This window comes from Protomyctophum bolini, assembly GCF_963924005.1.
Source record: "Protomyctophum bolini genome assembly, chromosome: 5".
Lineage (NCBI taxonomy): Eukaryota > Metazoa > Chordata > Actinopteri > Myctophiformes > Myctophidae > Protomyctophum > Protomyctophum bolini.
This window is the reverse complement of record NC_137866.1, coordinates 33,697,826-33,712,066: the sequence shown is the minus strand read 5'-3', so window position 1 is coordinate 33,712,066 and position 14,241 is coordinate 33,697,826. Positions and strand designations below refer to the sequence as shown.

Here is a 14,241-nt window from a genome sequence, read left to right as displayed (position 1 = left end):
CCCGTTTCCAGACCGCCTTGCTAATATTCCTTTCCCCCCTTCTCATCAAAATGAGGATTCGGCTGGGCGAGGGGCCCTCATCTCGGCACACTAAGTGGCTATTTCCAAAATAAAAGCCAGTGCATCAATTCAATTAGCAGATTTGGTCATGGTGGGTGCAGGGGAAGCGTCCCTGACTCTTATTTTCCCCTTCACTTCATCCTCCTCTGTTTTCCCATCCTGTGTCTCACCTCTTTCCATTTGCCTCTCTGTCTCTCTCTCTCTCTCTCTCTCTCTCTCTTCCCTTTCTTATTCTCAAAGTCATTACACCAAATTGTCTTCTCTTTGTGAGGAACCTCGTACAGACGCACAGGCTAATGTATACTTCATCGCACAACCATATCAGTTAACATGCTTTCAACCTAAAAATGGTGTTGAGGCAAATTGTTTCATTTTCAGACAGACAGACAGACAGACAGACAGACAGACAGACAGACAGACAGACAGACAGACAGACTCGAACCATTTAGCTTCTGGTTAGTCTAATTTCCCAACTCTCCATAGTTTCGGAAGTTTCGGAACAGAGAGAGAGACTCTGGGAGAGAGAGAGAGAGAGAGAGAGAGAGAGAGAGAGAGGAGAGAGAAAGAGAGAGGGGGGAAGGGTGGGGGGTTGCAGCATGTCTGGATACCTTTAATTGATTCAAATTAGGCGCTTGATTGGTGGTGACAGGAACTGGGCGACAACACGGTTGGCCCAGATGATGCCGATTAGCACGCAGCCAAACAAGCTGTCGTCTTCTCGCATGGCGTTAGCCGAGAGAGACAGCAGACATATGGCCGACACGGCTCACTGTGATCAACGAGCTGGGGCCACAGGCATGTCCCCGCGAGGACACGAGGACACGAGGATGGACATTTGAGTATTTGGATCTGTCTACTTTCCCCCCTCCTTTTGTCCCATACTGTACATGTTTTTCCCTTTTTTACTTTCTTTAACTGTATGATGATTTCCTGTGTATATTTGTCCACCTTTAAATGTTCTGATGAATTGAAAATGGAGTCCTAGTGCTTTTCATGGTTTCGTCCTCGTAGCATGCATGCAGTTTTTGTATTGACTTGTGCTTTCGTTTGAAATGTATCCATTCTATACTCACTGTGAAACATTTTCAATCAATCAAATAATCAATCAATCAATTAATCACTAGAGAGATGCACACAGAGATAGCACGGGAAAATTAAGCCTCATTTGTACTTCGTTGAACAGCAGCTACAAGCTCACAATCCCTCGTGAGCTTGCAGATCCGCTATTTTTGGCATGCGACAATGTCCTATGACAGATTATAAATTACACAGAGGTTTCAGTGAAATAGCTTTATGGGATGACTGCTTATGTAGATTCTAACTTTTAACATCAGCTCGCTGAGCTGAGCTGCACTGGCAGCTCAATCAGCTGTGTAATGCATAACTGTGACATTATAATTAGTTACTGACTCAAGACCTGCACCATGCAGCCTCTATTTCCAACCAAACATCTCCCTGCGTGGTTGTTGGCGGAACCGACCGTGATGCAGTGATGTGTAGTTTTTTGATTTGCTTTGTTTCGTTTCGAGCTCTCACAACAAACTATTTACAAAACTCCTTTCGCGAGCGCAGAGGGAAGCAGCTGAGGCGAGCGAAGGAGGGAGAGATGAAGGAGTGGAGTGGGATAGAGAAGGGAGGGGTGGCGCTGTGTGTTTGCTGAACGCAGCGGGGAGCCACTCCGCTGAAGAATGTCAGGTCAAATAGTTCTTGACAGTGCTAATATCTGTCACCTCCGAGCCATAATGACATGTAAATAAACAGAGGAATGACTCTCAGCTGGAGAGAGAGGCACAGGGCCGCTGACAGCATGAGCCAGCTGGGGACCTGACGAGAGAGAGAGCGGGAGAGAGAGAGAGAGAGAGAGAGAGAGAGAGAGAGAGAGAGAGAGACGGAGAGAGGGAACATAGAAGCGAGATTTACACAGTAAAATCTGCAGTAAGTCTTGTTCTGTTTTTGTGTTAAAAGTAGCTCTATATTGGCAATCATAGTAATAGTAATCATAAAAGGTATTCATAACCCTCTCTCCAGCTCTTTACATTTTCGAGTGGGGATACCATATTCATCCTATCAATGAGAACATACAGGATACCCACAGGAATGCTTTCTATTGGAATATACTGTATTCTTCTTATATCTTCAACCTTTTAATAATACATTTTGTTTTAACCAAAACATATTACTTATAGTCACAGATTTCATTTAACTTTGAGAGTAACTGTATATGGAAACATTTGGTTCCACAATCTGAGACAGTCAGGATTTTCTGTTTATTATAGACTCAAATGCTGTAATAAGGTTTCTGACAATATCAGTCCAAACCAAAACTCGGAGGGCGTAATGGAACGTCCATTACGCCGTTTCAAGTGTCACAAAACTCAACGGGATAGAAATATCACACGTAGATTTTAGAACCCGCCGAATCGAATTCAACACCTATACCCACCCCATGTGTTTTTCCGCCTTCAAATAAATCACGGTCCCCCCTAGTGTCAGAACAGTATCTGGAACCAAGAGGGAGCACATGGACCCCCTCCTCAACCCCGTGAACCCTGTACGACTGCCATGGGGTTCACGAGGGTGGCCCAGTCCAGACTCCACATGACCTCCTGGACCTCTGAGATTTGCTTTGAACTCTAGGTTCAGCCCAGACGGACACACACATGCACCCTTCACACACACAGCTTTGAATGTGGTGCATTGTTAAGGGAAAGTAAAAGGAGAAGGAGCATTTCTGGTCTCTCCAGGGCGGACGGGAGTTACCGACCGACTACGGCAGTCTGTATTTTATTTTGGATCTTGCCCTCTCTCGGTCCCTGGGGGGGGGGGGCTTCACCAAGCAGATGGCTGCTCAGATGGAGCACATTCACACACTGACAGCAGAAGAAACTAAAAGCCAACCTGCTCATCGGGAGTAGTAGTTAATGGTTCAGTGTCTTGCTCAAGGACACTTTGAACAGCCAGGAGGAGACAAATGAGTCGAATGAGTCACAGATACTCATATGGGAAGCTTTCACAAAACATTATGCAACTGTTAAAAGTGTTAATTTAAATATAGGAGTGGACAAATTGACCTGAAGTCCCCATATAAGTTTCCATGATCTCCACTGGCTTGCATTGTAATTATTGTTATATTGTCCCTTCAGTGCAGTATAGCAACTTATCAGACCATTTGCGGGTGGAAGCAATCCAAACCAAACCAAAGCTTGCAGTCGGGTGAACCCTAAACCCCTGCATATATATTCATAAATGCATATACTGTGCTGTGGTTTGGGATTTAATAATACTCCTATAACATTTGATGGTCAGGGTATCAATTCACATCATTCTTTCCGATATGATGGCCATTGTTCCCTCCCTTGAGAGTAAAGGCAGGAGAAAAAGCTCTTAAATAATAAAGAACTTGAGGAATATAGAAGATAATAACTGATAGATTGAATTTCTTCTCTGAAAATCCCGCAAGCACACATTAATTTCCTTCAAAAGCCCTTATGGAAAAGGCACGTGTTGTATGAGAGTGCACAGTCAAATCCTTAGTGTTAATTTATCTATATGTAACAAATGCAACCATGATGGACTCTTAAGGGTCCATTTGGTTACATTTGTGGTGGTCTAGTGCGCTGGCGCCCTCAGATTGCATGCAGTGGTCCATCCTCACTTAAATCCTCATCTTCCAGGATTTACAGAAAGTCATATTGGCTGCCTCCGTGAGATAAATGTAAATCGCATTCCGTTATATTTGGCTATTTATCGGGGAAACGCAACAACTCCCCCATTGGCTGCTGGAGGGGTGAAGCATCTCTCGCCCCGCACAAAAGCGGCCTTGCATTTAAATAGAGTTTTGATTTTTCCGCCCCGGACCCTTTCATCTGGCAGGGCGGAATGGAGAGAGATGGAGAGAGAGAGAGAGAGAGAGAGAGAGAGAGAGAGAGAGAGAGAGGGAGAGAGAAAGAGAGAGGCCACAGATGGAGAGAGGGAATTATATGGAAAAGCAGTGGAAGGGGAGGTGAGGAGAACATAGTAGGGAGAGAAAGTAAAAAAGAGAAAAAAAGCCAGGATATGAATCAAATAGTCAATAACATAGTGTATTCATTTCCTGTGGTGGAGTCTGCCATGCCCAACCTGTGGGAGGTGCTCCTCAGGATAGCTTGCACTCTCAACCAAAAAGTTCCATTACCAGAGTGACATGCAGAACCAAAAGTTCCATTACCAGAGTGACATGCAGAACCAAAAGTTCCATTACCAGAGTGACATGCAGAACCAAAAGTTCCATTACCAGAGTGACATGCAGAACGCCAGTCGCTACAAACAATAGAATAATGCATTTTGTCAATACAAATTTCAACCCAATCAATCAATCAAGCAATCAATCAAAATCATCTGAATTCTGGGGTGAATGTACAGTGAAAATATAGGCAATCTGTAGATCGTCTATTTTCAGTGAAGAGAGTTGGTGTAGACTAGAGCGTAATACTTGAGGATCTAGAATAGAGCCCTGGGGGACCCCAGGGCTGTATAGGGTTTAAGTGTATAGGGTTTAAGTGGTTTAAGTGGTTAATTTCCACTGCTGCTGAGGTACACAGTAAAGTCCTCAGAGTTAATTTATCCATTTGAAACTCTGAGTGTATACAGTAACCAAATGGACCTGTAAGAGTCAATTTGGTTCCATTTGTACCAATTTGTTCCGGATGTTACATGTGTACAGTGGCAGGTGCAACACATAATGTATAGACTTATGTCTTTAGGCTTTGCTCTACTGAGGACTGAGGACACTCAGCTTTCATTGCTCAAACTGGGAAACTGTAGAACCAATCTTATGGTAGTCCTTCACATTGATTGAGGCGGTGATATTATTCATTTTCAAAGCTTTGGGAATAGGTTTATATTATAGCGGCCATTCTCGCCGATGTATAGCAACTACCTTAGATTTAGAAATGTCCTGCAGACAGGCGGAGATCTCTCATCATCCGCACATCAACGCAGCACTATTTTAAACAAAGAGGTAAAAACATGGATTTAAATCTATTCCATCAGTGTTGGATATTTAAATTCCCCATGCAGGCTCTCGGAAGCTCTCCCAGAACAGGTTGTGTTTTATTTATTTTTCCTTTATTTATTTTCTTCATTCCTGCCACAGTGTCAGTATTACGGGTGCCTTCCAATTAACAAGTATCACCCCCTCCTCTCCCCACTATAACCTCCGTACTCCATCCCCTCTCTCTCTCTCTCTCTCTCTAAGTAGTAAGGGGAGGCAAAGTAAATAATATGTGCTCATCCTTTGATTAGTTGACACAGGAGCGTGCCAGCTGACAGCGTGCCCCGGACGATTGGTTGGGGGGGGGGGGGGCTTTAATACCCTTGAGTTTTAAGAGCGCCTGAGGAGAGCACATTATAAGAGCACAACAATCATTGACATTCAGGTGCGTGGTGTCATGTAGAAAGGGGGCAGAGGGAGTTTTGGGGCAGAGGGAAGGAGGGGCAACCAGGGGAGGTAGGGTTTGAGGGGGGGAGTAATGGGGGAGTTGGGGCAATGGATGTGGAGGATGAAGGCGGGATGATCGAAAGAGAACGCGGAGAGCAGCCAAATCTCTTGTTGTCTCTCTTTCCTCTCTCTCTCTCCTCCTGCATATTTTTGGCAAACCCCTCACTCTTTAAACGTAATTCATCTCTCATTTGCTTATTTATAAAATAGAAAAATAGAAAAATACAAAAAATAAGTGTGACGTGGAAGTACAGTAGTGGTGTGTGTTTCCCGTTGAAGGGTGTTTGGAGTGCTCACCCTCCTCTCCCTCTCTCCCCCCTTCCCCCCCATCCTCAACCCCCACCCCCTTATCTCGGTCCGACAGTTGTCAGGAATCACTAGCGGACGCCTGAGCTAGCGCTCGCTGAGCGGCAGGCAGGCAGGCAGGCAGGGCCTGGGGATGTGGATCAAAGGGAGAGAGTCGGGGAGCGCCACAGCGAGCTCTGATCCCCCCCCTTCCATCTCCTCCCCTCTCCTCCCCACACCCCCCCCCCCCCCCCCTCACCACTCACTGAATACCCAGGCTATCCACTCGTTGTCTCTTTCTCCCCTCTCTCCTTCCTTCTCATGCTCCTGGCCTCACTGTATACAATCCTCAGTGCATATACTGTATATACTAGGGAAACGTTGACAAATTTGATGTTTTCTGTTTAAAATCCTATTCTTCTGATGAGATCAATAAACCCGTCCTGTGGCCCAAAAGAATGCCTTATGTCTTCTGTGAATTTTTCCACGAAATGTCGAAATAATGACGTCAAACATACACATTCAGGGCGCCCGCTGTGCCTAGTGGTCCAGGCCCATGCCATATAGGCTCTGACCTGGCAGCATGGCGCGTGTTCGAGTCCCGTTCATGACGACCTTTGCTGCATGTCTCTCCCCTTCTCCCCTCTCCCTCCTTCCTGTCAATCTCCACTTGGAACTATCAATAAAAAAAACATATACATTCTGCATGCCCCATGATATGAAACGACGCGCCGAGGCGCCTTACATCATCGCTTTGCAACATTTCGCAAATTGGTTATTGATTTGGTAAGAATAATGGGATTGATGTTGATGTTAAATTAGTTTTTCTTTATTTAAGTCTATACATCCCTCCCTCCCCATCTAGTCTATGGTGAGAGAGCTCCATCCATTAAGAAACTCTGAAGATCTTCAGGTGATGTTTCTTTAATAAAATGTACAACATTGCAAAAGCCTGAGAGTGACGTTTTACTACTTCTTGTTCTACGTCTTTTGGGTGTCCTCCTGTTTTGTTTCTCTCTTTTCAGCAGCAGGTTCTCATGTCCTTCTGACAGATATAGGGATTAGCGGCCCGACATCACCCTCCTGCCTTAACTATTCCTTATGCAGACATACGATAACCCAAAGGACGTTTCTCGCCCTGGTTAAAAAATGGCCAAATAGATTTACGGAGATGTCATCTATAGAAAAGCTGCTCCTTTCTGTCCTCAAGCCCTTGGATGCAGTTTATCACTCTGCTCTGCCATTTGGAAATAAACATTGGTATCTGTTTTTTTGTAAAGCAATTGATGGGACTTTACTGTTATATTGTAACTATGATTATTAAAACTCTGATGGATTGGAATCCTGTAACGTCCCCCAACCACGTGGAATGATAGCTTAAATTAAAGATCTGCTCTTCCATTACATACGGTCAATTTAAATCTTTCATTGCAAACTTACCGCCAAGTGTCTGCAACTGTTTTTAAACATGTATTTCACACAACGAGGGAAAATGTTGCTGTTCTGTTTTGTTGAATGAATGAATTTGTGTAAGTGTGTTTTTGCATAGAGAAATATAGCTTCATTTGATGAGGCAGGGTTGTAAGAGCGTTGTGCACTCTCAAGAGTTAAATTATTAAAATGCCTGGTCAGTGGTCATGCAAGGGACAACAGGCCTGTATAGCTCTGTCCTCTGCCTCGGCGTCGGTGTGTTCTGTGTTCATATTGTCACATGTCCCTTCCACTCAGTAAGACACAGAATTGGCTGCACACTCACTCGCTCTCACTCGCTCCCCACATGAAAGTCGGGGGGTGGGGGTGGGGGGGGGTCTAATTCTTTTCGCATTAAATTTTTATGGGAGGAGGCAACAAAATGGCTGGTGTGAATTAGATTCCAAATGCAATATGCCAGTTTCAAATTGAATTATTGCCTGTCACGCACGCGGCACACACGTCTTTCCTATTTTGAAGTGCGGGATCTGCAGTAAAATTCCTCCGACATTGTTATCTCATGTAAATGCTTGCGGGAACATGATGAAAGGGTCAACGGCAGTGAACCCCACAATGTTGACGCTATTTCAAAAAAATATATATAATAATAGGCAGCGAATACAATATCCACTAAAAACACGCAGCATTCACTCCCAAAATGTATCTTTCATATACAGTATACATTCCAGCTTATGAATGAATATTGGTTTCTATATCAAATGGATTTGCTGAGGCAGTGTTCCTCGTATTTGATGGGATTTCTTATTCTGTGATGAAGTATATGTTTCTTCTCTGTCAAAACACATAGAAATGAATGGATGCTGGAAGAAGCTCTCTCTTACAGTATAAGCTAGGCTATATACTGTACCATGCAGTGTGCCTTCCAGCTGGATGGCTGCCGACATGTACTTAAACACCAGACTGTATAAAGTATTGTCTGAAAGCTCATAAAACAAGTAAGTAATTTTTTTATTTTGAGTACACCTGCAGCTCGGAAGGTTTTGAGGATTTACAACTAGTAAAACACAAGACAAAATAATGGGTTGGCTGTATATGTTGCACTATACCGTACTGATTTAAACACGTCAGTAGGTTCTGCTTGGAATTCTACTTGTATAGCACTTGGTATTTAGAATAATATATCATTACATAATGTGCTTTCATTTCATTGCATAGCTTCAAGTTGTGCCAGTCAACTGGTGTTTTAATTGAATGGAAGTTTGCAGTATTAGTCATGTGTTTCTTTTACCTACAGATAATCGATGTTTAACTTGACATGAATATATACTGACTGAGGAATCAGAACCACCACCATGTGGTGATTGAACAAAACAAGTAAACGACATAAGGATATGCATGGGACCCATTATCCAAACTCAATCTTGGTTGGTTTCCACATAATCAAGTGTAAATCCTATTAACACAAAGGCACATTCCACCGAAGATTTGAATCAAAACACTAATGAGGCCTGTAAAATGTACATATATAAGTAATCACGCTGGATGTTATAAATATACAAGTTAAAATAAATTGTCATTCCTCACTTTAATTTAAATGTCTCGTTGCACATGAAAGTGAATGCATACACATATAGTGCACGAACACACGCAGCCACGCACATAATCCAAAGTGATTGGAAACCCAATTATATATATATATATATATATATATATATATATATATATATATATATATATATATATATATCAGCTATTTATATAAGTGCATATAGAACAGTGTGTGCATTTTGTCGGCCACAATGGAGAGTATAGGGTTGTGTCAGTGTGGCTACTATAGGCTAGTCCTTTTTGGGGGAAAGACCAGGAAATGATTGTGTATGTTAAGAGGTAAAGGATAGGTGAAGTGATGGAGAGGTGGAGACGCTGGAACACTTTGGTAAAGGTTTGTGGTATGTAGATATCTTGCCATGTTGTAACTCCAACGGTGGACAAGAAATTAAAAATAACTAGAAATATCACCTTTTTAATCATTCAATCAGCTGGTCAGATATTCATCATATTTTTCTTATTTGTTATCAATTCTAATTCAATTCTTATTATTGTTTAATCAAATGTTTCCATAATTGAAACGCAAATGGAGAAATGTTGAATCATAATTCTAGCTTTACTATGCCCATTTCCCACCATGAGTTCAGTCAACGGAATGGGGTATGCACAGTATGTGAATATTACTATTCACTATTCTATTCTTGGCAATCACAGGGAAATTGAATTAAATAAATCACTTTGTATGCCGAACACTTAATACACTAACTCATACGTATGCAAAATCTAAGTAAGGATAATAGAACACTCTTTTTTTCTTCCTTCCTTCCTTGCGTGGCGGGGCCGGGGACAGCAAGTGTGGTAATCCCCGATGTTAAACTGTGCCCGCGTGCTGTTATTTTATCATAAAGGAAGCCGGCCCGTGTTTCCTGATACACTGAAAAATCATTAGTGTTGATTTAACTCCACAGAGAGTGCAAATGGAACCATAAGGGTCCATTTGTACGCTCTATTGAGTTAGATTAACAGTGGGAATTTACTGTGTATTTATGCAGGTCGGTGAGTGTGGAGCATTAAGCCTCACCACCACGATTAACAATCAAACACATGAGCACAGGATGGAAAATGCTTCTGTTATCCCCCCACCCAACTCTCTAGTACAAGCGCAAATATCCTTTTTGTCACAAAATCCTTAATTCTGTCTTCCTCTTTGCAAAAAAAATAAAAAAAGGAAAAAGAAAGAAAGAAAACGAAGGTACTAAAAGCAGTCCCATGCAACATCATCTTTGGGAAGATATTTCAGGCGTGAGAGGGGAGGGGAAGCCAAGAAAAACTCCCAATAAAATATGTGTGAATGACGGGGGTAATTGCAGACAAATGTGGCATTGAATTTCATTTTCCCAACTCTTTTTAAACACCATTTCAATCTTATTTTCTGCCTGTTAAGGAGATCTTGTTGCAGGGGGTGGGCCGGACTGCCCAGCCTTGGTGGGTAATTGCGTATAATTTCCTCCGCTCCCAGTGATTTGCATCAACATCAGCCATTCCCCTATTATGTGAAGAAGAAGACCCCTCCCCGACCAGTCTCATTTGGAATGGTTATTGTTCAAAAGACCAAGAGAGGATAAATGTATGAATCCCCCGCATCTCTCTCTCTCTCTCTCTCTCTCTCTCTCTCTCTCTCTCTCTCTCTCAGTTTTTGTCGACACACAAACACATTGACATTTGACACATAGCCTAAGCGCACAAAAACAGCCCACAATCCCCAGCAACGTCTGGTGAATGACTTCTTTCTTTAGTATCTGACACTGAACCTGATTTAAACTTCCACCAACATTGTCAGGTTTTGCTTACAGATGCTCAAAAGAACCAAAATGAGGACCTTTTATTGTAGCTTAGCTTGCCCTACTACTGAAATATTATTATTTAATACATTATGCAAAGTTAACCTGGTCATTCCAAGAGCAGATGGCCAGTCCAGAGTTATTATTTTTGTCTACAACTTTTTCTTATTATTTTCATTCTTGGCTATATCTCCCTACACTTTCTATCTGTCATCTATTTTATGCCCACAGCGGTGCTTCTATAACAAACTATATTGATCTCACAGGATCAAAAAGGTCTATTTATCCTAGATAAATAATGCTTGGCAATCCAAAGCAAACTGCACGGCTGATTTACCATTTACCAGAGCAGGACATATCAGCTTAACACTCACACACAACTTACTAAATGCATATTTACTGTATTATATCATGAGTTTTGTCTAACATATTTACTGTAGGGCAGTGAAGTAGTTACGGCATTAGAATATGAACCAACCAAAGAGTTTGGATGATTTGATCAATTCCAAGAGTCTAGTATATTAGTATAATAGTCTAGTAACTAGATTATTAGACTAAATATACTGTACAATGTGATATGTTATAATGAGACCCGGAATTCAACGTTGTTCAACTTGTTCCCCCAAAGTTCAAGTGGGCCAATATTCCAGACTAAACCGCAGTGAAACAAAGACTCCCGATAAGTAAAGGCACCGTGAAGGCTATCGGCTGTAATTCATTACACCAGACTTGCATTGACAGCAACATCTGTTAAAAAATGTCTTGGAGAAACCGTCTGAATTCCGTGATCAGACTCATTAGCGGGGCGCGATTATTCCTTTTCTTCTCACTGATGTCTCCCTGCATTAGAGTCTCTCCTGTGGAGCGGAGAGGATTTGTCCTCCAACCAACATCTTTGTAGTTAAAAGTTTAAACCGCAATCCATTTGGAACCATGGCACACCGAACAATCGAGTTAATTACAGAGACTCAGGGATGTAAGGGAGGAAAATTAATTGTAAAACGTTATCGTTCCAATTCCCCCGTTAGCAACGGGATATCGGCGCAGCGCTGCTTACTGACTCTTTTACACAAAGTCACTGGAGAGCTGCTGCCTGATGAGGCAATAACAGACACCGTGCCACGTTAAGTCCCATCCCACAAACAGGGATTCAATACAATACTTCTGTCTGATTGGACAGGATCAGAGAATGATGACACTCATCCATCAAGACAAAATGCAACTTTAAGAAATGCATAACCACCCTAGCGTGCGGCCACTTAAATGCATAGACACAATTGTGCAACATACACACACCAGCTACGAAACACAGACACAAATGTGCAACATACACACACTTAGCCTGGCTAATAAGCCAGACTCAAATCACACTGTCGTGTGGTATTTCCGCCGGCAGGCAGAAACGGCTGATTCGGTCTGGCTTATTAGCCAGGCTAACACACACTTGCTCACTCAATTATACATAGATATATTGTACATATACAGGAGGATATGCATATTATAATATACGCACACACAAGCATGAGCGCAAACACACTTTCAGCCACAAGCACTATAGCACTACGGGATTGGTGAACTTTCAAACACACACATACAACAGGAATGGAAATGGAGTATTTTTTTATCACACGTACAATTCATATGAACCAAAGCCAGCCCTCCAAACCATCAGTCTCAATAATATACACAGTAGGAACACTCTACCATTAAATCAACAACACACACGCACGCACACATGCACGCACGCGCGCGCGCACACACACACACACACACACACACACACACGCACGCACACACACACAGGCACACGCACTTGGACACACATGGACACGGACACACACAGACACACGGACACCGACCTGTGGGGAGAGGCCGTTGCTGACGGGGTTGCCGTGGTTGCCGGGCACCCCCGAGCCCATGAAGGTATCGGAGTAGCTGGAGAAGCCGTGGCGGTTGGAGGAGAGGCCGTAGGCGGAGCCGGCGTCGGCGCCGGACAGACCGCCCTGGTGCATGGAGGACGGAGGCAGGGGCTGGGGTCGGTGGACCGTACCACTGATGTCTGGACCGGACCACAACACAACACAGGACATGTATGAAATGTGACCTTAGTATACCATAATCACACTAGAGCCATAGAGTATAGACAGAGTTGTGACATTGAGGGGGAAGAAAACAGTACATCATACATAGTTCATGTACTCGCGCGAGCATTCTGTAAGCTTCCGGTGTCCCTATTCGCCTATTCTGTCTATGTAGAAGACCATTGGACTGGCCCCATGAAGTGAACGGAGTTGTCGTAACTCTGTCTTACTCTATGGCTCTGAATCACAGTAATCCTTTTAATCATATTGAAGGGCTTTTGGGCAACTGTTAATATAAGTCTTCTACATCAGTAAGCCATGTTGAAAAGCGCTGGTCTAGACTCCCATATGACAACAGACATGTCTTGTCTTCAGTCGTCCTGTACCTTGTGATAGTGTGGTTGTGGGGTATAGCCAGACTGTACCTTGTGATAGTGTGGTTGTGGGGTATAGCCAGACTGTACCTTGTGATAGTGTGGTTGTGGGGTATAGCCAGACTGTCTCCTGTACCTTGTGATAGTGTGGTTGTGGGGTACAGCCAGACTGTCTCCTGTACCTTGTGATAGTGTGGTTGTGGGGTACAGCCAGACTGTCTCCTGTACCTTGTGATAGTGTGGTTGTGGGGTACAGCCAGACTGTCTCCTGTACCTTGTGATAGTGAGGTTGTGGGGTAGCCAGACTGTCTCCTGTACCTTGTAATAGTGTGGTTGTGGGGTACAGCCAGACTGTCTCCTGTACCTTGTGATAGTGTGGTTGTGGGGTATAGCCAGACTGTCTCCTGTACCTTGTGATAGTGAGGTTGTGGGGTATAGCCAGACTGTCTCCTGTACCTTGTGATAGTGTGGTTGTGGTGTATAGCCAGACTGTCTCCTGTACCTTGTGATAGTGTGGTTGTGGGGTACAGCCAGACTGTCTCCTGTACCTTGTGATAGTGTGGTTGTGGGGTATAGCCAGACTGTCTCCTGTACCTTGTGATAGTGTGGTTGTGGGGTACAGCCAGACTGTTTCCTGTACCTTGTGATAGTGAGGTTGTGGGGTACAGCCAGACTGTCTCCTGTACCTTGTGATAGTGAGGTTGTGGGGTACAGCCAGACTGTCTCCTGTACCTTGTGATAGTGAGGTTGTGGGGTACAGCCAGACTGTCTCCTGTACCTTGTGATAGTGAGGTTGTGGGGTACAGCCAGACTGTTTCCTGTACCTTGTGATAGTGAGGTTGTGGGGTATAGCCAGACTGTCTCCTGTACCTTGTGATAGTGTGGTTGTGGGGTACAGCCAGACTGTTTCCTGTACCTTGTGATAGTGAGGTTGTGGGGTAGCCAGACTCCTGCAGCTGGTATGGTAGCGATGACATTCCTGTGGGCGGGAAGCCGCCCGGTAACAGGTGGTTAAAGGCCGCCAGCTGATTGGCTCCTGCTTGTTTACGCCACCGGGCCCTTCGATTGCTAAACCACACCTGCAGAAAATAACAAATGACGAAATAATCCGAAAAAGGACAAAAACTTAGTGTGTGATGTCT

General features: G+C 43.6%; 1 protein-coding gene across 6 annotated transcripts in view; it reads right to left on the bottom strand.

The window, feature by feature from the left end:
* LOC308315309 (paired box protein Pax-7-like) overlaps positions 1-14,241 on the bottom strand; it is a 70,336-nt gene that overhangs the window by 17,955 nt on the left and 38,140 nt on the right. For all 6 annotated transcript variants that reach the window (XM_080763229.1, XM_080763233.1, XM_080763231.1 and 3 more), the window contains 2 exons: positions 14,016-14,178; positions 12,504-12,703 (listed from right to left, as the gene is read on the bottom strand). In XM_080763229.1, coding sequence (XP_080619355.1) covers positions 12,504-12,703; positions 14,016-14,178 — 363 coding nt within the window. The remainder of the gene's footprint in view (positions 1-12,503; positions 12,704-14,015; positions 14,179-14,241) is intronic.